Here is a 24,782-nt window from a genome sequence, read left to right on the forward strand (position 1 = left end):
TATATCTATATCTATTTCTATAGATCAGATGAGTGTATGAAGTGTGAGTCTCTTCCTCTTTGGATGAGTGTCCTGCACAGGTGAGGTTTCCCACTGAGCTGAGTGTAATGAGGGGTTGGCACTATGTACAGTAGGATGAGACGAGTCCCCGTGTGCAGGGTAAACTGGGAGTGGCAGCCCTGTTCCCACCCTATTGATGACAGGAGAGGAGGAGTCGCTCCGGAACGGGAGCAGTGAGGGCTGCTGAGCGCTGAGTGAGGAGGGACAGCTCGGGATCTGATGAGGGATTCACACCCCGGCATATCCCCTCTCTTTATGGAATGTTGCTGGTAACTCTCTTCCTGCTGTGTTCAGTGCAGAAAGGTGAGTTCACAACATAACCCGGCACTTCAGAGACAGGGTGACCATTCAGTTGATAACCATTCATGAGCCCATTTAGTGTATGATTGCCTATCAGTTTGGGGTGACCATCACAGTGACTATCATGCCCATTCCGTGAGCCAGTGACCAGCCAGCTGCTTATTGCCACCTGAGTTTGTTACATGCTGATGGCACCGTACCTGTGATGGGCAGTATGTACATCGCAAGTTACACCGTAGTTTTGGCAGGCAGTAAATGTGATTGTGTGAGCTTCACTGGTTACCACAGCCCTGGTATGTGGGTGAGTTGCCAGTGATTTTAGTGCCAGCACCTTAGTGCGAGTGGTTGATGATGAGTTACGAAGGCTCAGGTTGTGCCCGGTGCCCATTGCCATCTCCGGCTTTCCCTCAATTCTCTCTATGTATATTCGCTTCCCTTTTGTTTGTTTAACAAATGTGGTTTGTCATGTCGGTTGGTAATTGAGCTCCACAGAGCAGATACTTTACATAAACTGAGTGGAAGGGGTATCTTATCATTGGTCAGGCATTGATGTGTAGGTACACCTATATAATGTGTATATGTCCATGTACTAGAAAGCATAACATAGATGTGTATAGGACTTCACCTTTCCAATAGCTGTGTGGATTCTTTTATTGCACCTTTAGTGCTGGCAGTGATATTTGCATACACTGTGTTGGTACATAGAATGATTGGGGGATTTGGGGAGGTTGGGAGGGGGGGGGGGGGCTGTTGATTGATTGAAATGCATAATCGCAAGGAGGGGCTTATCTTCCATGCAGATTGGAGTGATTGTGTAAGGGTTAAATCTACATTTCTTAAAAATGTCTTCGCTTTACCTGCAGCTGTCATCAATGTAATTGAGATATCTGTTAGGAGACCTATTACGTCACGTAGGTAACTAAGTTGTGTGGTCAAGATACGTATGTGAGGTGGGTATAGGTGCCCCCTATGTGGCATCATTTAACATACACACAGCAACGGGGGCGTAGAGGGCAAGGGGTTACACTACTTGTGTGCAACATGAGGAAAGTTGACATAAATATACATTTTACTCTGTGGTTTACATGGATTCAATAAGAACCAGTATGCTATATATATTAATTAAAGGTACTGTCGCATATTAATTATATGGTGGAATTAGGGATACACAGTGTATGAAAGCTGCCTGTGCGAAACAACTACACTCCTTTATTCTGGCAGATGCTTTCGCTGATGCTCGTGGGGCTCAGTTTAGCAAAACCCAATGTGTTTATTCCAGCTTCCTAAAATATGATTAATTATGAATATTCTAAACCTGGGCGTTTTTGCATTGCATCCCCCAATCTTTCTGTGCCCACCAGTCATTTACACAGCTGTATGTGTCCTCAGTGTGCAAAACAACAATTTTTTTAATGAGCAGAAGAACATTGAAGCGCAGAGCTTTGTTGCAGAGCAATTATATGGGATAAAGTGTGTGCTCTTATTATATGCAGAGATATGTGTAACAAAGGATGCTACAAATGAACCTTTAAAATTGCCTGTTGCAATTGGAAAACCAGAGCCACATATCCTGTAATGTTTGTAGAGTAGCAGAAATTATTGCGTTTAGTTTTTTTGATGCATTGAAGATAATAGTTGAAAACAAGGGTCCCCTCTGTGATACGTAGGGAGTAATGGCTGCATTGCATTTCGTTGCAGAACATTTTTTGCAACTTGATGTTCCAGTATTTTTTGCAGAGCTGTTTCCCCTTTGTAAAACAATAATTGCACATCGGTGTCCTACATTCATGTGTCCGGCAGTATGTGCAGACTACAGCACGAAGTAATTCACAAAAGCAATGTTTTAGATAAGTGTTCCTCAAAATTGTAGTTGATGACTAGTGATATTCCTTTAACATTTGCTTGGCAGTGGTCAGTGACCGAAGTTCCTCCTCGGTTTATGGAGCAGTGGTAGCAAAACGGCTCCATTCAACTGTGGGCATAGTGGCTGCAGAACAAAGGTTACAAAGTAACACAGTAATATAAAGAAATAATGTTATATTGCTGATATCTATTATTTGTCGTGCGGTGTTATCAGAGTAGTGGAAATATGTACTTTGGGGTATAATGTCAGTAAAATGTGATTCCCTACTGTACAGAACCTTAATAGACAATATTGTTCACTTATCACCTGTATCACCTGTTTTCTACAGAATAGAGCAATTCACCTGTACTATGATATAAGCTTTCCCCTGTATTCTCCCTCATTCTTCCTGTCACTTACCCCTTAATACCTCCTTACTCCATTTCTAAACTGCCCCTTCTCTTTCTGTCCCCTTAGCTATGGTATGTATACAGTAGATTACCTGCTCTATCTCCACTCCCTTTGTTTGCCCTACTCTTGTTACAAATGGAACACATTTGTTTGTGTTGCTATGAGTGAGATGCAAACACAGGAGGTGACAGCGGAGAGGGGACTACTGTCTACTGACCTGGAACAAGCCTGGACCTGCAGAATGACTTATGTGGGCCATTTGGACTATTCAATTATGGGGTTAAATGTTAACTTGACATTGAGACCTTTGCTGCAAAGTCTCTATGTACAGGACTGACAGCCCCCTGTGCACCCTACAGCTTAAAAAATGTCAATTTGTAATACAATTAAAGTCCCCTCTTCTTCAACAGCAAAGTCTGTAAAGGTGATTTTCTAAAATACACAGACCCTGAATGTTGCAAAATACACCTTATTGAAAGTATTATCTGATGGGCAAATTCCGCCAATTCAGAGGAGGTCACAAGAGTTCTGCTGCCATCTACCAAAATGGGAACTCCTCTAAATGCGTATTTGCCACCCCATCCTTTTTTGCATTTGGCGCTATAGAAGGTGAGCCTAGCCTGCCTTCAGCAAGGAACACCCCAATCTGCACAGATCCTCACTACAGAACCTGCTACATTTTGCACCTCTGCTTTATACACAACTTGTCCATATAAATGGGTGAAATTATGCAAAATTTGACCCACAATGTCACACAATGGCATTACATTGCAGGTCCGCAGTTTTGAACCAGGCTTGTATCCAGTCCTTCATGTCTTTGGCTCTTGGCCTTCTGTCCTGTAATTTTTTATATGCTTTGGTCTTATACTGGATTCTTCTTTTACCTTCTGAACTACTTGGCCAGACAGTCATGTCCTTAATGCTTTTCTTTGAAAGTTTCTATTTCAGTGTTTTTAAAATATGACAATACACCTCCTGCATTCTATTTTTTTTTTGCAGAGCTCACAGTCCTTTCTCAAAAAGCAATCTATAATAAACTAAGGTCATATTGCAGAAAATAGTGTATCAACAAACAATATACATATGTCTATGAGACTTCTGGGTGTATTTATGTAAACATAAATACAGACATATATATATATATATATATATATATATATATATATATATATATATATATATATATATATATATAATGGTGATGATATAGATATATATATATATATATATATATATATATATATATATATGTATATGTATTATTTTTAGTCACTGATTTTTGAAGTTGAAGTATACTGACATACATACAATTTGCATATTGGTGGTCTTTCAATTTTGATTTCTATGCTACTGAAGGGCTATTGTGTCTAGTTTTCCAAACAAGGTAGATGAAATATAATCATTTTCATTAATACGATCATTTTCTAAAACATCGCGCTTGTGTATTTTAAACTGAGTTATCTGTATACACTGTAAACTGCGTATCTTTTTGCTCGGTCTGATGAATTTCTCCTCACACTGATTATTTTGCATAAAGAGATCAGACAAAGATTAGATCTGTCAGTAAAATCTCTGCAGTTTACATTATGGCATTCTGCTTATGTATTCATAAATGCATTATATATATATGTATCTATATACATATTGATAGATAGATAGATAGATGGACAGATAGATAGATAGATAGATAGATAGATAGATAGATAGATAGATATGCAGTATATCGCTAGAGAGATAAATATAGTCTTGCATAATATATTCACATATGCACACACTATATAATCAAATTACGAATTTGGAATCCTTGCACATATATAATTCCAATTAATGTATTTAGAATTCTCTTCAGTCTTGTGGCAGAGTGTCAGCCAAGCTACACCAGATTCATTCTTTGTGCTTCTCTGTGTGCCTGCATATATTTTACTACTAATTTGAAAATTGCTAATTAGCCTCCTGATAATTCTGTTGTTGATTACTTTGGTTTTATATTGGTTTAGGATTTGTTGGGTCAGAAGTGATGTGATTTCAGGTGTTACGAAGTGTTGAACAAGATACAGATATGTTTGTGGTCACCTTTCTGTTCCTTTGTGGTTTGCTTGCATTCTACTGCTTGTTTTCTTTCGTTCTGCTTGGGGTAATTTTATGCTCCTCACACACCCCTCCTTTCTTACTGTAACCTGCACACACTGGGATGGACCCTGAGCTCCCCATTAATCAGTAGGTTAGCCCTCTAGGGCTCTTTCAGACTCATCATCTGTCCAAGACTACTGTCCCATTGCCAGGGACACAATTCATTGTCTCCTAATTAGCTCAATTAACCCCATTCTATGCCCTTCCACTTGTTGTTAATACTGAAAAAAGGAGGGATGCAAATTTAGGGATAAAAGTCTTTCCTACTGTAGGTTTTAGTAGGATACACTGTGAGCAAGCTGTGTGCTGCTGCTAATTATTCCTGGATCTACAGCTCATTAACCCTTCCACAGCTGAGAGTCAGGAAGGGGGAGGAGAATGCAGCCATTTGTCTTAATTTGCCTTGCAATGTATTTTATCATAAGAAGCCATCACAGATTTAAGAGATGCTCTTGCCTGATCACATACAGATGTAGTGGAGCGTGCAGAAATACGCCAGATTTTCTGTGCTCTTTAGAAACAGAACCACGTTTTAAGGGATATAAACCCCCTCCTCTTCCTTGTTATTAAAAGATGCAGAATTACATTTTCAATTCCCAGCTCTTCATTCCTCCAAACAGGACACCATTAAATCTACAATCAGTTTTTTTAACCGAAAAAGCAATGCAGTGAAAATCCAGCACATGCCTTCTCCCCTTGTGTGTTTGTCATCCTTTTCAATTTTAAAAATTTATTTTGGAAATGCAAATGAGAATCTTGGATCCTGAGGCTTTACGTTAAACAGATTTCGAGATCAACACAGGCAATGTTCTCTAGTCAAATCATTTTGCCCTTCAGTACCCTTTTACCCTCCACTGGGTAAGGGGTTAATAAATTATTGCATTTACCAACTGAAATTGCTAAAAATGGGGGTGCTTTAACGAAGAAGAGATCTTTGCGCTTATTTATAATGTTAGAGATTACAGATGACATGACAAGAGAATTTTAATTCACACTTTCCCCAGATATACATGTGCCATTGTCACCAGGGCCCTTCCAGACAGAGTTTTCATAAAGCACGGGAGGCAGCAGAGGGTTAAGGTAGACAGAGACATAGCTGAGCATGCAGGGGTTGGGTTTTTTGCACTTCATTTGTTTATGTTAATGTTTGCGACAGAAATAAGATGCAGGGAGGCGGGGGACGGATGCGAGAGGGTGGGTGTTGGGGGTGTATCATCTGACTGAACTGTAAGCTTTATCTCTCATGTTTGTGCAGAGCTGTTGTGAGAATCATTTACTGTATTGCAAATAGATAATATGACATATTACATTTTCAATATATGCTGGACTAATATATAGAGATGTTCATGTCTAAAACAGTATTATTAGGAATAAACTCATACAGAAACAAGTAAACGATACTGCAAAATCTAGATTGCATAAAAAGGGGTCATTTTAATCAAGGGGCAAAAGAGGCATTTGCCTTAAGGTCACCAGAACAGGGGGGTCACCAATACTGTTACCAGTAAGGAGGTCTGCATAGAGGTTACATAGATCGGATCTCAGACCCCTGTCGTTCTAGTAACACAAAATACCCCTTGTTGTAAAGAGGGTGATTTCTTCTTTCAAGACATTTGTTTGATCAACATAATCTAGGTAAAAAATCAAACAAAACTTAAAGAAATATAAATCAATACTCAGCCTTAAGCAACCAAACACAGGGAAATCCTGAGCACCAGGATCAATACCCAATATGACCACACACATAGTTGGCCAAACTGGACAAGATCTGGTCATTGAGGCGTAACTGGGGCCCATTCGTTGGGTCGGAAGATGACCACAAACAAGGGCCAATAGCAGTCAACTGGCTTTAATCAAACATCACAATCGTTTTAGTGCCTCACACTCTGCGATATTGGGCCAGTTGCCCAATATTGCTGCCAATATTTTAGTCTGTATGGCGAGCATTAAGCTAATAGCCTTAATCCTATCTGTGAAATAACTTTAACATTAGCCAAAGTCTTAAATCTAAACCTACCCCAAGCTGTAACTCTGGACCTAATGTTAGCACAAGTAGCCTATAATCGAAGCCTAATGTCTAGTAAAACTCTAACATGAACCAAAAATTGTAAAGGAATCTACACATAGTGTAATTTGTATTAATGGAAAACATGTTTTCTTGTTAAACTTGTGCAAGTTCCTCACAAAAAGTCACTAGTTAAATGATACAGTTGGAAGATGTTCTTAGTGGTTTGCATAGAAAAAACAGCCTTTTAGTGTCATCTATCACCTGGGCCCACTGATATCTTAAAGTTGCCCTCGAAGAAAGTGTAATTTTTTTTGTTCTGCTTATATGTTGGGACAGGACGGCTCTGGAAAATACTGGGCCTTATGTAGAGTCGGATGTATGCGCAGTAGCCAAGGATTCGTCTCAGTCTAAGATCAGACTCTCCCCCTTCTGCCTCTCCATGCTTAGAGAGCTGGAACGTTGGTAGTGGGTGAGTCTAGCAAAGTAAGGGCGTTTTCACGCTCTTACGCGTTATGTTGAGAGCAAGTAGCCACAGATAAGAGATGTATCTGTTGCGGTGCTTCTCCCTGGGGCAAGATCTATGATGATATTGATGACCATCAGCACAGACCTTGCTGTAGTAACAAATAAGAAAATAAATAAATAATAATTTTATAAACACCAGCGTAACAAACCCTAGTGCTGCCAGCCGAGGCTGGTACTTGCAAAATCAGGGGGGATGAAAAGCGTGGGGTCCCCCCAAATTTACTAATACCAGCATTAGGCTATGCTAACCTGGACTGGTAACACTATAGCAGAGAAACCTGCAGTGTGGGGTCCTCCTGCCTTAATGCCAAATCACCCCTGGGCTGGTCAGCACAGGGCTGGAGATCAGGCCTGCAAAAAAAATGCCCCTAATTATAACCAATCCTTTTCTGAAAAGCACTAGGGCTCATCCCACACCCCTGGTGCTATGGGAGTGGAGTAATAATAACAAAATACATGTATAAATCAATTTTTTCTGTGACGCACTACAAGTCTCAGCATGTACAGGCTGCCATTGAGTGTTTGGGCATGCTGTAGTAGTACAAGCATCAGCATACCCATGGCTGCCAGGGAATGCTAGCACTTTGGGAACTACAAGTGCAGCATGCCTAGGCACCCAGGGCACACTGGGACCTGTAGTGAACCAAGGAAAAATGTCAATAAAACACACACACACACAAGTTTAAAAATAATTTTATTTGAAATAAAAACACCCCAAGACATCACTCAGTCACCTTATTTATTGCACATCTAGATCCAGACTCTTCATCTGGAATAATTTCATGGATCCTGGGCTTGGCAGAAAAAAACCTGATGCACTACTAGTTGCTAAGAGTTCCAGTCGAAAAATGAGCTCCCTTAGTCACTATAGTTATATATATATATATAAAACATTGGGATTTCCCATAGCCTGAACTCAAGCCCTGAATTTAAGAACTGACAACATAGTTTGTACCAAATATATTGGATCCGCTTGGCTCCGTGTAACAACACATATTGCAAGAAATTAATAACAATCCCAGATTGTTAGATAAGGAACTAAGTGTATTGATCAATTGTTAACTTTGTTCCTTAAGGAACTCACACGTACGACGTAAAACTTGTTGAATCCCTGACAACAACTTTTGTAGAGGAATCATCTCTGTCACGGTTCTTACGAGGAGACTCGGCAGATGTAGCGAAACCAAGAGATTCGAACAGTTTGGCACTACTCCAACAGGGAGTCTAACGAGGAGACGGTGTTCACCAGGAACCGCCGCAAAGTGGTATGGGCTCAGCTGCGTCTACCTCGCAAGTCGCGGTCCCTACTAGAGCACTGTACGGAAGTCCCTGGGAAAACTACAGGCAGTAGTACCGTAGGAAGGATTGTCAATACAATAAGTAATGGCAATGAAGATAATGCAGATCGGTGTAACTCTGTAAACCACTATGTGGTGTAAGGTTCAGGAGAGTGAGCGTCAGCTCTAAAGGCAAATGTAGAGGAGTTGTCCGGAGATGAGCGTCAGCCCTGCAGGCCACTATGTGGCGGAGAGTTCAGTAGAGTGAGCGTCAGCTCTGCAGACCACTATGTGGTGTAAAGTTCAGGAGAATGAGCGTCAGCTCTGAAGACAAATGTAGAGGAGATGTCTGGAGATGAGCGTCAGCTATGCAGGCCACTTTGTGGCGGAGAGTTTGGTAGAGTGAGCGTCAGCTCTGCAGACCACTATGTGGCGGAGAGTTCAGTAGAGTGAGCATCAGCTCTGCAGACCACTATGTGGTAAAAGTTCAGGAGAATGAGCGTCAGCTCTGCAGACCACTATGTGGCGGAGAGTTCAGTAGAGTGAGCGTCAGCTCTGCAGACCACTATGTGGTGAAAGTTCAGGAGAATGAGCGTCAGCTCTGAAGACAAATGTAGTGGAGATGTCCGAAGATGAGCGTCAGCTCTGCAGTCCAGAATGGAGGTAAATAGCTGGAAAGTAACAGGAAGCCACTTCTATCACCAGGAGGTAACTCAAAGAACAGGCACTGAAGATAGAGAGGAGGTGCCTTTTAAACTTGCCGCCAGGGAGAAGGGCCAATCAGCAGTGAGCAGGGGAATTAGTGTAATCGCCGGGTCTGCGTATGCACAGACCCGAATCCAAGATGGCGGCGCCCAGCGGGAAGCGGAGCGCCGATGACAGGTAAGTCTGCCGGGTGTCAGGTGCGCTGCCTGAACACCCGGCGCGTGATAATCTCCACTTTAACGAACCAGCATGGAATCTTATGGTGTAGTCCTCAAATACTCTGAAATATGACCCAGTGCGACGTTATTTATTATCTGAAAGCAATGTAAGTGTCCAACTTACTGATCAGCAATATCCATTAGTGTACACAATATATCCAATGTCAGGGATTTCTCGCGCCTAAAGTATGAAAGCAAATAGCATTTTTAGCTCCGCTGCTCCTGTGCAGGCTCAATACCACTGACGCATTTCGTCTCTGGATATGCAACTCATCTCATCCCATCACCGGAAGATAAAGTTTGTGGGGTTCAGATAAAAGTATATAAAAAAGCTGTCTCAGAGACAGCTTGACAGAGCTGTCAGAAGAAAAGTGTATCTTGATTCTGTCCCTAGCATATCAACTACAGTCTTATCACCAAACAAAGATAAGGAACGAACTTCGAATGTTGGGAATGTTTTCCTCCAAAATGCATCATACAATGGGTAATGTAGCAAATACGGAGTGTACAACTGTAACTTCTAACCTAGTGGTATAACAGATTTCTCTGAATCATGCCATCACTGTATCAAAAGCTGCCAGAAAGTTTCTTAGATGGTGGCAAAGTCCAAAGTTAAAGGCAAGAGAAGTGTCACTTTTGGAGTCAGAGTGGCTAATATGATGGACTCTAGGCTTGGGAGCACCCATCTTCTGGGTTAAATAGCACAAGGGACATGGTCATAAAGCGAGAAAACTTCATGCGGATGTCTTAGAAATGAGAACAAAATGGAAAGCTATTCAGCACTTTACTTTCCAACTAAAATGGAGATACCGCAAGATGTTCTCAGACAACAAGATGTGTGTGGTTTTCATAAATCGCTGAGGAGGTACCAGAAGCAGAACCAAGCGGAAGTACCAAAAATCATGTCTTGGCAAAAAGAACTCTCGGCGTTACATGTAGTGGTCAAACAGACCATAATAGATGATTTCCCCAGTCGTAGACAAGTTCATCCAGGGGATTGGGCTCTGCATCAGGAAATGTTCCAAATAATAATAGAAGTTGGCAGCGAACAAGAATACCAAGTTACCTAGATTCTTCTCTTAACACAAAGCTCGAGGGACAGATGGAATGTACGCTTTGGATGATTCACCTGGGTTTATCTCCCTCCATTTCCTCTCATCACTCACATTCTAAAAAAGATTTAAAAAAAAAAAAGAGAAGTCGTAAGTGATAGCAGTCATTTATGGTTTCTGGTAGCTTGGGAGATGCTTCAGGAACAACCATGGCCTCTACCTCTTCAGCCAGATCTCCAGGTTGAGCGGAAGATGCTAAGGGAAAAGAGTGTATCAAAGACAGCGATCAACCCCTTTTTCAGGAAAGGAAGAACTCTTTAATAAACTATTATATAGTTTGGAAGAAATGTATTACATGGTGTTGGTCTAAATTCAATCCAACTGCAGCAATAATTCCACATATCCTTGACTTCCTTCAAGATGGTTTCAGCAAAGGTCTGACTTATCTATGTTTGTGGAACAAGTATTGGCCCTGAGTGTCTTCTTAGATATAAAGTTAGCTTCAGAAAAATGGATTATTTGTTTTTTCCAAGCAGTGAAGAGGATCCATCTCTCTATTAAACCTTTGTAGCTCCTTGGGACTTCAACACTTTGATGTTTGACCCCCTTTGAACCACTACAAGAGGTTTCTTTGAGATGGATGACACTAAAGGTGGTGTTCCTAATGGTGGTTACTTCTGAATATCTAAACAGATAAGGTGGTACTTGGAGCCAATCTAATGTGTCTCCTAAAAGTATGATCTCCATTTCACATTTATCAGTGCTGCCATCTTTTTGTCCACAACTTTGTGATGAAAGAGAATGAAAAGTGGACTCATTGGACTTGGTTAGGCAATTTGTATATATTTTTGTCCATGACAGAAGGATTATGAAACACAGAACAACTTTTTGTTATTTCTACAGGACCTTGGAAAGGATATGCTTGTTCTACACAAGCCATCTCTAGATGGATCAGAGAAGTGGAATGGCCTTAAGGTGCTAGGGATTCTCAGGGCCCACTCAACACGAGTGATAGCAATATTTTGGGCAAGAATGAGTCAGGATTCATTGGCTTTTCAAAGCAGCTGGATGGACATCTGTCTATTCCCTTAGCAGTCATTATCATCTGGGGTCTTATCCTCAGTTTGGGAAACATGTTTTCTACACAGTCACTCAGTACATTTTTACTTATGCAGCATATGTGGCTATTCTGCTTTTTGTAGGTCTCCCTACTATTTTGCTTGGGTACATCATAGTTCTATGGGGAGATGCCTTATATACTGTCTGGAGCTGTTTTTTTAACCAATCTCTACTTAAACTAGAAGAGAACCTACTCATTCTAATGTCTGTCATGGTGTATTTTGAGGAAAAGGAATTACTAGTAACTAAAATTTGCATTTCTACCACACTTCTCTTCAAACTCATATTCTCTCTCCAGCATCCTATTTCTTCCCCTTGTATTATTATTTCCCCTTGAAGTGTTTTGTTTCCTACACCCATAACCATCTACATAAGCAGGAATAAGTCATCCTCACATTTCTCTTTCTCAATTTTCTCATTCTTATGGCTGCTGGCGACATCTATTCAAACCTTGGCCCCTGTGCAGTTGCGTGTTCAACCAGAAAACATTCCATCCATCTTGTAGTTCCAATCCCTCCAACTTTATCCAAATATCTCCACCTCCCACTCCTTCTCTGTGCACTTTGCACGCATCACATGGGGCATGGTCACACCTGCCAGGGGCACATTACTAGAGCTGGAAACAGATATTGGTGTAAAATTACTAAAGCTTCTGAATCTAAAGGGAAAAGTGGAGGTGTTGCTCATTGCAACCAATCAGATTCTAGCCATAATTTATATAGTACATTCTAGAAAATGATAGCTAGAATCTGATTGGTTGCTATAAAATCTACCCCTTGGTGGTGGAGTGAGCATCATTAATTTTACATACTGCACCTTCTGTGTCATACCCCTGGAACACTCCTTCTCTGTTTCCTTTGAAGTCCACACTATCCATGTATTCTCATCTTTCCACCTTTGTGTTGCTGTCATCTATCGATCCAGATCCAGTTTCCCAATTCCTTGACAACTTTGCTGCTTGGCTCACTTATTTCCTACCCTGTGACTTTCCTACTCTAATAATAGGTAGGTTCAAATTCCCATCGACAACTCCCCTATCTCTGCTTCCACAAAACTTATCTCACATACTTCTTCCATTGGTATTTTCCACTGGAGTTTATCTCCCACCCACTGTCATGGATACTCTGCTCAGTCTCTACCTTCTCCATCTTGGCCTTCCCACTCTCCAACCACAACCTCCTTCAAGTCTTATCTTACCTCATGTTCTTTCCTATGCATCCTAATCCACACACACACACACACACACACACACACACACACACACACACACACACACACACACACACCGACCCGATCCACTTCTAATTTTCACTAAAACAACTGCTTTCTCCTATAATGACATTGTCCTGCCCTGATCTGGCTGCCTCTTTCTACAACAACACCTTCACTACAGCTCCAGTCACCACATACAGGACCTAATTCTATAAGGAACGTAAATGCTGATATGTGCTGAATTTTGTGTAAAATTGCACTGCGCATGCCTAGAAATAGGCTATATGCCAGTGAACGCAGAAACATTCAAAAAGGCACTTCCGACAGCCTATGATTTCATAGGCGGATGGGGTGTGGAAGGGGCGTATGCACATAGTCAGGGTACAGTAAGGGTGTGCCAAGCTTGAGAACACGCAGCAGCATCTGATTTAAGCTTTGGGCGTCTCTAAGGTGCATGTTTTTCAATCTTATCTCTTCCGCCAGCTACAGGTCAGGTGTAAGTGCTGAGTGATAGTGATGATGCTCAATTTTGTATGCTAGAACATTTGTTTTTTAATTAAAAGCAATTGTAAAAATGCACAGTAGACATTAATAATATAATGATAGAAATATTTTATAGGAAGGGGGCAGTGAAAAAAAACTATATTTTTCTAACGTTCTTTCATTAATTTTACAACACTGCCTTTCACTTGCCAAGAAAACATGTCACTTCTCTAATATACACTCAGTCTTCTAATCCCAAACACCTCTTTTCACCGTTAACTCACTTCACCCCCTTCTTCCCTCACAGCTCATGATTTTGCCACCTACATCAGAATCAAAATTGACACCATTCAACAAGATATTTCCTCATGCCAAATCCCACACACTTCACCCCCGTTCACCTGCACTTCCACATCCATCCTCGGCTCATTCTCTCCAGTAACCAAGGACAACGTTTCTGCACTCATCTGATTATCTTACCCTAAAACCTGCCCCCTTAGCTCTATTCTCTCTCAATTTATTCGCTATCTCTCAAACACTGGATGCCTACCTCTAGCTCACCTTTTCAATGTGTCTCTCGCCATTGGCACTTCTTCATCCATCTTTAGCTACATGATCATTTCACCAGTACTAAAGAAACCATTTCTTGACCCGGTCTCTCTTTCCAGCTACTATCCCTTTGCCTCAAAACGACTTGAGCGACTTGTGTATAAACTGCCTATTTAATTTTTTTCTTCTCTGGCTCCCATATCGACTCTCTGTAATTAGACATCTGCCTGCAACATTCCTCTGAGACTATACCTATGAAATTGATCAATCTACTTACAGCTAAGTCTCCATACTCCATACTTATCCTCCTGGACCTTTCTGCTCTTTCCACACTATTGATTACCCTATTCTCCTGCACACCCTTCACTGAGCCTTTGTGGCACAATTCTTTCCTGGTTCACTTCCTGCCATTTAAACCGCTCCTTCAGTGGCTCTACCTCTGGCATATCGTTCCCTCCACTCCCATCACTATCTTTTGGGGTCCCACTGGTTTCTGTACTTAACAAATGTATTATTATAATAACTTTTATTAAGGTTTTTGGTGTAATATAACAAAAATATTCCATTGAAAGCCCATATTTATAACCATAAATATGAAGCCTTTGGGTTTGACTTAGAATTGTATTTTTCTCTTTTCTTGAGGACTACTGAATCCCATCTGAATCTTTGGTTATTATTCTTTCCAGTTTTTTAGCTGTAACCAAGTGTGTTCTCCATATAGTCACCACTTTACACACTTGACAACAATAAAACAACACTATGCACATGGAATCTAACGTCACTATTCTGTTGATTGGAACTTATCTGGTTCCTTCTTGTGTCCCAGATCCAGCATAAGCAATCTGTACAGGTGCATGTAATGTCTGTAGTGTGAAAAATATACTTACTTTGCTTTAAGATCACATGAATATTAATATGCAGTACATGGAATTGTGCAATTGTCAAATTAATAATATATGCATTGGAAACAAATACCATATCCCATATGGCGGTGTTATATGGTATGCATAAAAAAACACAGTAAAAATACATTGGTGTTTGTGTAATAACACGAAACACTGTGCAATGTGCGCACATATTCTTTAACTAATGGCACCCAGTAGGAAATGAAAGTCTGGTTGCTATAAGCGTACCTCCCAATTGTCCCGATACAGGTGGGACAATCCAGATTTTAGGTCTCTCTTCTTACATCCCAGAGACTGGCTGGGCTGGGGGGGGGCAGGGCCAGTTCCATATTGGGCTACCTTAGGCTGGGTCACTGGGCTACCTTCATTTTTTTTTCTTTTAAAATGTTGCTAATAGGCTGCTGAGTCAGATCTCGCCCCCTTGGCTAAAACTTGCCACCAAGCCCCTGATCCCAATCTCAACGGCTGTTTCGTTCACTGCTGCTCTGCATAGGAGAGGGAAAGAAGGGTGGGGGTGGCTCATGGATTTCAGAGCGCTGGAATATCCCCGGTAGGCAGAGCCGTAACTTAGAATTCTAGTGCCTGGGGCGAGAAAGACAAATGCCGCCCCCCTAGCCCTCAATTTTAACCAAATGAACCTAAAATATTCCTAAATTGCACCCCCTTCAGCGTTGCGCCCTGGGCGATCGCCCCTGTCGCACTGCCCTAGTTACGCCCCTCCGGTAGGCGTGACCACTCCTCATATGATGTCTAATAACACCCCTTATTGTTGAAGTGGCAGTTCTGGCACGTTGTCTCGATTCCGCAACTTTAAAAAGTGGGAGGTGTGCTGTAGGATATAGCAGATTTGTGCACATAGCATCATTTCATGGCATAAGCTCCACGTGGTACAATGTTAAGTAACCAATAAAACAAAGCTTATTACACATTGGTAGTTATGAGTTATTGAACATCGGGAATGTTGTCCCATTAGGACCTAGCACTGGGACCCACTGGTCTAAAACTTACATTTTTCACACATCCGTGAATTTCACATTGTTACGCTCTTCAAAGTTTAACCTTTCCAAAATTATCCATTTGTTGAAAAAAACCAAGCAGGAATCCCATTGAAGTCAATTCCAATTTGCCTAGTGTGAAAAAATTGTGACTGTTCCCAAAAATGACAATGTGATTTCTCTCAAAGTAAATTATTTACACTATACAGGGATCATATACACACTTTGCTGTGTACACATGCTTTATGCTCTTTTCTCCACACAGAAACACATTGTTTTCCAGAGCAGGGACACAGTCTCTGGTTTGTGCAGTGAAGGTGTTAATGTATGGCACAGTGTAGAGACAAAAGCTCAGCGTCAGTCAGCGCATGTGAGAGGGGTAATTACTGTCAGACTGGTAATGAGAGAGGAGGGGGTCGGATTGTAACCTTCCCCCATCTCTATTACCGGTTTCACTTCCTTCAGCCGCTTGTTTCCTCAACATCGTCCCATCAGCTGTAATAACTGCAGCAGGGGGAGACTAGTCTTGGAAGTGGGACCCTCACAGTGCTTACATTTTAAACATTTGTGCCAAGCAACAGGGTACTTTGTTATCTAATGTTCAATAGGAGACTTAGATACAGTATCACGCTCATACTGTACATATTTCACTGCTTACTACACTGCTCTCATTATTATTTAATATATTTCTGCTACACATTTTTGATATAACCGATGAATTGACACTCCCTGTTTAGTATTAAACCACATGGCTTCTCCCTTCATTGAAAGGACAGTTGATATCCCAGGTTCTATTCTAGTAGCAGGTGGCTGCTCCACAGATGTCTCATGTGATTTAAAAATATTACAGTCTTAGTTTGATGCTTTTCTTTTTAATCTGTGTGATTGGGACCCGATTTTATATGAAAAGGCAGCATCAGGATAGCACTGACCCTGTTATATTTCAAAGAAGATTATCTGGTTTTAAGGTCATGTGCCCCCACCCCCACTGTCCATATCTCAGCCCCCCCTCACTCCCATTATTAAAAATCCATCCCCCTCTATTCCCCCGAACAATCCTCGGTTATAATCCTTAGGATTTCTGTTCATATCTGTTCCTATTTCAATTTGCAAAGCAGAGTTATACAGACATAAGTATGCTGTAGTTGCCAACATTTTAAAATAGATTCCAGGGACACTTTGCTGATGGGCGGCTGCATCAAAACACATCAAAGGCGATGTAAACCCTTGGGAGCACTACAATGCCCATCATGTCATATTTACTGAATTGGAATTGTACACATTTTTTGCATTTTTAAATACCTCTCTTCACTAAACATTAACATAGAAATAATACAAATAGATAAGAATTGCATCTAACAAAGGAAATTCAATATTGTGCCGATGGTCAATATTGAAATATTCACGCGTGCAATTTACTGTTACTATTTAAAACTCTCTCTCTCTATCTATCATACTTGCCTACTTTTGAAACCTCCCGGATGGAAGGTCATGTGACACCTGCAGGAGGGGGCATGGTGAGGGCCTCACCCCCTGCTATGAAATGCCAAAATTCACAGCATTGCATAGCGGGGGCAGAGCTTAATCGCGTCATTAAGCCCCACCTCCACAAGTAGGGTGCCTACTTTTCTGGGAGTTCCTGAAATTTGGGAGCCTCCCAGACATTTTGGGAGAGGAGGCAAGTATGCTATATATCATACTTGCCTACTCGCCTGAAAAGTCCAGCAGATTTCCAAATTTCGGGTAGTCCTCCTGGCCCCCCAGGAAAACAGGCCTTTTTCCCGGATACCGCCCACTGCATAATGAATGGACAGGGCCTTGATTGATATTGCCACTATAAAGCTACATTCATCAGTATTCTGCTAACCTTTGTGTCCTTGTGATAAATCAGAGTATAAAAACAAACATCCTATTTCCATCTGCCCATTTCTATCCTTACTGTCATTGTAAGGACATTTAGGGTGCCCTCTGAGTTGTGGAAAGCAAGTGTCCTGGAAAACTGTGCCTTCCAATGAGGAAATGTTTTTCCAATGAGCAAGAGTCACCGTCAGCTTTATGAATCCTTTGAGGTCCAGTGACAACCATAGCTCCTCTTGATTATTTCTACACAACTTCTTTAACGAAAGACATGTTCCTAAAGCTGGGTACACACTACAGAAATTTTGACCAACTTTTTATGCCGAGCGATTTTACATAAGATCGATGGTCCGATCGCTCGGTCCATGGACTGCATACACACTTGCCTTGTTTAGAACAATAAAGGGAAGAGCGGACGTCCCTTTAGCGACTTTTTACAGCCATGTTGTCGTGAGCAATGACTGTAATTTCGTACTCACTGTTGTGGATCGGTCGGAAGTTTATACACACTACACAGCGGAAACGAGATTGGAACGAAAATATTAAACGGTACGACCAACCAAATGAGGCGATAATCGCCCATTTGGGCAGACTTTCGACCATCGTGTCACTGCACACACTGACCCGACTTTTGAACGAGTGGTCGTATGTCGGCTGTTTGAGACGATTATTGGACGAAAACAGAGTAGTGTGTACCCAGCTTAACACTGAATTACCCTGTTAAGGCTTTCAAAAATCTTTACACACAATTGAGCATCTGTGATCTTTAAGGTTCATCTGGACTTTTAGTGGCCTTACCTGACTGTCTTATCTTCCTCACGTCTGACACAGTTCTCAAAGACAGTATGTTTTCTGTAATCAGACAGGACTAACCTCTCCTGCCCCTAAATGGTTTATAATCCCTTTTTGGTAATCACATTGACTTTACAAAAGGTTCAGCAAAAATTGCAAACAATATCATTCACCATTCTTACTATGTTCATGCAATGTCCAGTTTCTGTTGACTGGGATACACCAAGAGACATGGGTTTGACTCAAAATAATGTGTTGTCTTTTTCATTTTTTTATTGTAATTCTGGGGTGCACTTGTACTTTAAACATTCTGCTGTGAAGTTTCCCTGGGGTCATTAGTGCAAGGCCTAATGTAAAAAAAAAAACCTTTAATGTAAAATATTATGCCAGTTGTGTGTGAACATTTCGCATTACTACTTAGTATGTTACCCGGTAATATTTTTACTCTGCACTGCAACTTTATGCAAAATACAGGAAGGAAAAAGGAAACAGAATCCGAATCGGTCACTTAGATTGTAAGCTATATAGCCCTCTTGCTCTATGATTAAAATATATATTGTTCTATTTATTTCCTATTATTTTTTATTTGTTGCATCTTTATTTTGTGAAACTTTGTATATGACATTTTGAGGGGAACATGAAAACAAACCAAGACAGCACATCACTTTAGAATACCATTCACCATCCAACTTCTCTGTACGATATTCAACAATACAGTGCATCACACTTGAGAACAAAGCTCAACATAAAATGTATTTGTACAATTCATGTGAATATGTTACAACAATATTTATTTAAATGCTAAATTGAGACAGCTACTGTGTGTGTTTTGTTAAATTGTTAATAAAGTTATTTTTAAAAAGTATAGAAGATAGGAAACTAAAAAGTGATATTCGATGTTTGTTTCTGCAGTATAAAAAGACACTTAAAATTTTTTGTTAATAAATACATTTCTTTTAAAACCTACATGCCTTGACAATGTCATGAACTATTTGCTGTCACGAGGTTATGGACCCAAAAGAACACCAATGAGTCTGAAGCTTACAGTGGCTAATCTGACAAGTCAGAACTACCCGTTGTGGAAGATTACAGTGAAGGTGCTGCTAATAACAGAAGGTACAGGGAAATTTACACAAGAGGTCAGGTCTACTCCACTCTACTATTTCTGCTGGCATCAGTAGTGAGCAAATTGTACACAATTGCAAATGTAAAACTGGAAAAGAAATGTGAGGGGAGCTACCAAAAGTACATTGAAGAACACATTTCCTCAATTAAGGACCAGCACTACCTTAGGAATGGTACAGCTAGAACTGGAGACTCATCAGTTACAACAGGCAACCCTGCAATTGCATGTAAAAACCAAGGGGGATATTTACTAAACTGCGAGTTTGAAAAAGTGTTGTTGCCTAGAGCAACCAATCTGTTTCTAGCTGTAATTTTGTAGAATGTACTAAATAACTGATAACTGGAATCTGATTGGTTGCTAAAGGCAACATCTCCACTTTTTCAAACCTGCAGTTTAGTAAATATACCCACAAATGTCAGACATTACCAACTATGTGACCTGGTGGAATAGGAATTAATTGACCTTGTTTACAGTGTGACTGACAGGATGATAACTGATGTTATGACAAAAGCCACTAAAATGACCCAAGCTTGAAGAACGGAGAACCCATATGGGACTGACGTGATAAGTAGTTGTCGAGTGGGGATGAAAGAATAATGTTTATTTATATGATTATTGCAGTAACTACTGTACTCAATGTGATTGGTTGATAATAAAGTTTTTTTTTAACATTGATATTACTTCCGGGGAGCGGGCGGCCCTAACAGCCGTGATTCTGAGCGATGCCCCCCTGCCCCCCGGCCCAGCCCACCCCTGAACACATCACACATTTATAATTCGTGCACAGGAGCAATGCTCAGCAACAAAATGCTCCACAGAATACACAAAAACACTGCTGCATATATTACTGCAAAAGACCACTCTGCAACTCACTGACCTGTGAATATCGAGAGACACTTATCATCACATTACAGAAGATCACCGCTCTGTAACACACTGCTCCACTCGGGAAGAACAGTTGTACAACAGGATGACCTGCATATTACAGGGAGACACTGCAGCACAACCAGTGCTTAACACATCAGAAAGGAACATTACACTGCAATTCATTTATTTCTACATAGGATGAAAACACAGGTTTTCCATTATTAGATGACAGTAGTTCACACAGAGAGCATAGTTTTACAATAGAGAAACATACAGCAACATCTTTGCACTGCATATATTCCTGCTATTATTATTATTATTATTATTATTATTATTATTAATCTTTATTTATAGGGCGCCACAAGGTTGTCGCAGTACCGTACAAATTACAGACAGTGCACCATACAGGGTAAAAATATACAGAACAATAAATGAAAAATACCAGTGGGTAAGTCATACTTGCCTACTCTCCCGGAATTCCCGGGAGGCTCACAAATTTCGGGGAGACCTCCTGGACTCCGAGAAGAGTAGGCAAAGCTCCCGCATTCGCCGTAAATCGCGGCATTGAATGGAGGGGGCGGGGTTTAATTACATCATTAAGCCTCACCCCTCTTATTCTTATTCTTATTTCACCCTTTTATAGTGGGGGCGGGTCTATGGTGACACGACAATTTCACCACGCCTGCCTCCTACCCCCTGTCACATGACATCTCCCTTAGAAGTTGGCATGTGTGGGGTAAATGATGTATGAAATGTCGATCTGCAAGTCTGCTATGCATACTTTCATGGTGGCTGTCCACAGGGTACACCTGTCTGTCGTAACAATATTCTACTGTCCAGTTTGGTTTATGCAGGAATTATACTGATTCTTATCTGTATGCAAATAAGCTGAAGTAATACAGCTCGCACTTAATGCAAATAGCATGTATGAAAATTCAGTGTTAATTCTGTGTCAGCAGACCTAGATGAAAGGGATTGATTTCCCAAACTGCTTAGAGTGTAAGCTTTAGTGGTCAAAGACAGTAGGAAACTCAGGATACTCACACTCAGCACAGCCACATGTTTATCAAAGCAGACAGAGAGAGAGAATATATATTTTTCATGGAAACATAACTTATTTATACCAGACTTTATGTTATTTGGTAACCTCTAATTGGTAATCAAATAATCAAGTGAATGTACTACTTTTACAAACCATGTACAAACGTTTTATTTGATGAGCTATTGGCTGGTTAGGTTGTACAGTTTATTGCTGTGAGTTTGATAGCATAGAACAGGGTGGCCGGGGATGTTACCTCTAATAATTAACCCTTCTTATCTTTGTTATACCTGACATCTGCTCTATTGCAAACACAATACAAACCCAAGGTGTGTACAGGTTTGTAACTTATGCCAACTTCCTTCTGAATCCAGATGAGTTAAAGGTGTGGACTTAAGCCACTAAGTCATGTTGCTGTTAAAATATATATATATTCATGTACAGTCTTGGCTGGGGGGCAGGGGGGCATCTGCCCCCTGGGCCGGTCCCATAGTGGGCTACCTTTGGCTGTATCACCTGAATTTTTTTTTACCTTTAAAATGTTCCTAATAGGCTGCTGAGTGGAGTCTTGCCCCCTGGGCTAAAATTTTCCAGCCCTCCCCTGTATATATTGCATAGAACTGTGCCGTTTCTATCACCGACCTTGCACTGAAGCTAGGCAATTACAGAAGGGCCTCATCCACCCATTTATGCCCCATCTGAGATATTGTGGATGTGTAAAGTGGTTGCATGATTGCATATAACTATGTTTTGTGCAGTACCAGCAGCTTTTGTCAAAGTTACATGCGCAAAATAGGCAGATGATTCCCCACTTTCACAGATCCCTGCGCTGCACAAGTAGCACCAGCTTTTGCCCTCCAAGCAGTAGCTGCACAGAGGTAGCTCTCAGTGGCACTGCTGGAAAGCATGATTTAGGTTTTAGGACAGATATTTGATGACTTAGTCAGGCTTCCATTCAGCTCAGCACTATGGTAGCAAGGTAACAACTATGCATTGAAGTGTGTACATGTACTGCAAGAGCCTTCACAGAACGCTTAAATGTATAATGCTCATAGCGCCTTATTTAGAGTTAGGAAAAAATCTATCTATAGGATGCAAAATTTACACTTGGACACACCATGCTGCGAAGAAAAGGGTGCAAATGCATTGTTTTTATTTGCATGCAAGGAAAATACTGGCTGTTTTTGAATATAGCACATAGATACCGGGCAGCTTTGTTTCAACACTGCAATTTAGAGCTGAGCTAAGACACATCTCATTCCTGACTCTATATCATTGTACACATTTTAAATTTGCCACCTTCCAGCACAACACAGTTTTGTCAAAGTGAAAAATTGCACCTTTTTGGTGATGGATTTACTCATAACGCTAAAGGGTGAAATAGTGAGCATTCACCCAATGTCCTTTCAAGTATACAGTATAAGAAGCCATCACAATGTTAGAATCTAATATATAAATGTCTAGTGACGTGTGTTAGTCTGTCTGTCTGTGTGTGTGTGTGTGTGTGTGTGTGTGTGTGGAAAAAATAAAACCAAGCTGCAGCGCCACCTGCTGGGCGGAGTTATACACCGACCTACTAAATTCTTAGTGTGTGTGGAAAAAAAATTCAGAAAGGGCTGAAATTTGGTATACTAAGATGTTTTTAATTTGTTAATTTAATTTGTTAATTGTTAAAAGTGTTTATAAAGATTTAAAAAAATATATATATATATTTCTTGAAGGAGAAGTGACAGTTGGGAGTGGTTGGTGGTTGCCGGGGGTGACAGTGGGGAGTGGTTGGTGGTTGAGGCCTGGGCTATGGCCCAAATGCATGACAAGAACCTTTTTAAAATCTTAAGTAGCTTGATTTGACTAGAATGCATGAGTATCATGCACGGGTTAACTTGTGTGAAATACTGCACAATAAGTGGTAGTGGCTTTAAAAAAATTATGCTAGCTGGACATAGGCACATAATAGATTATATGCATGTAAGTCCTATGTTTCAGCAACTGATTTTGTATCAGGCACTGTAGTTTATAAGGTTATTATAAGTCAACAAGCAGGTCTATGACCAAATATATTGAGTAGCCACTTTTGTGGGGTACATTTACTTAATAGCTATTTGTCCTCAGAACAACCAGTCACAGCACAATGTCATCATTGTGCTGGTAGAATGTTCAGTTTGAAATGCTAAGAAGAGTAGACTTGTATTCTAGGGGATATATTTACTAAACTGCAGGTTTGAAAAAGTGGACATGTTGCCTCTAGCAACCAATCAGATTCTAGTTATCATTTATTTAGTACACTCTACAAAATGACAGCTAGAACCTGATTGGTTGCTATAGGCAACGTCTCCACTTTTTCAATTTCCCAGTTTAGTAAATATATACCTAGGTCTCACATGTCATCCAGTTTCCCAGAACACTCGTCATTTTTCCATCAAAAGTCAATACTTATTTTTCATAATTTAAACTCATCATGAGCCCAAATTAACAAGATAAGTTGGAATATTATTATTTAGTATTATTTATTTTTATTTATAAGGCGCTACAAGATGTCCACAGCGCCGTACAGGGTACAAACAATAGGAGAGTACAGTACAATAAACAAGTAACTCTGACAGAGGTGAAGTTGAGCAGGATATATTCAAGCTGGAAACCTGTGCCCAAGAGTGTGGGCGCAGCTTACAGGTTAAGAGTCACTGAAAAGGTGCAAAGAAATGCAGGAGTCAGTGGGCAGAGTGGCTGGTAGTAAAGTTAAAAGTGGTGGAAACAGGAGGTAACAGGGCCCTGCTCAAAAGAGCTCACAACCTAAAGGGAAGGGCAGACATAGATGACACAAGGGGTGAGGTGGGGACAGGGACGAGAGGGAGAGAAGGAGGACAGAGGATGAAAGAATGAGAGGGTGAGGTATCCGACTTGGTGAAGTAGTCAAGCGGATGACTGATAGGCTTTTAAGAATAGGTGGATTTTTAATGTCCTTTTGAAGCTGTAGAGACTAGAGGATATTCTGATGGAATGAGGGAGACATCATTAGCTTGCTGTAGTGTTTTACCTTGTTTGGGACCTAAATAAAATCAGGTTTGAATTTATATCCTGAGCTATAGGTCATATTGTTGTCCAAGTTTGTCATAATTATGAGAGTCCTAATTTAGTCGCTATGGCAACCTGGTGCCCAGGGTTTATTGAGCCCTGTTAATAGGACACCTGTGAAAATTATTTGCTTGGCTTAATATTATGATATAGTTTTGTATGTACTGGCTCATTAAGAAACACTATACATGCATGGGTGAGCACATACACCCACGTAAGCAGACACATTCTGACCAG

General features: G+C 40.7%; 1 protein-coding gene across 3 annotated transcripts in view; it reads left to right on the forward strand.

Annotated features, from left to right (window-relative positions):
* The first annotated feature begins 216 nt into the window (after positions 1–216).
* Positions 217–24,782, forward strand: part of DSCAML1 (DS cell adhesion molecule like 1) — a 197,599-nt gene continuing 173,033 nt past the window's right edge. For all 3 annotated transcript variants that reach the window (XM_075189928.1, XM_075189929.1, XM_075189930.1), the window contains exon 1: positions 217–363. In XM_075189928.1, the coding sequence (XP_075046029.1) occupies positions 321–363 (43 nt within the window). In that variant the 5' untranslated portion in view covers positions 217–320. The remainder of the gene's footprint in view (positions 364–24,782) is intronic.

This window comes from Mixophyes fleayi, chromosome 11 (genome assembly GCF_038048845.1).
Source record: "Mixophyes fleayi isolate aMixFle1 chromosome 11, aMixFle1.hap1, whole genome shotgun sequence".
NCBI classification, from domain to species: Eukaryota; Metazoa; Chordata; class Amphibia; order Anura; family Limnodynastidae; genus Mixophyes; species Mixophyes fleayi.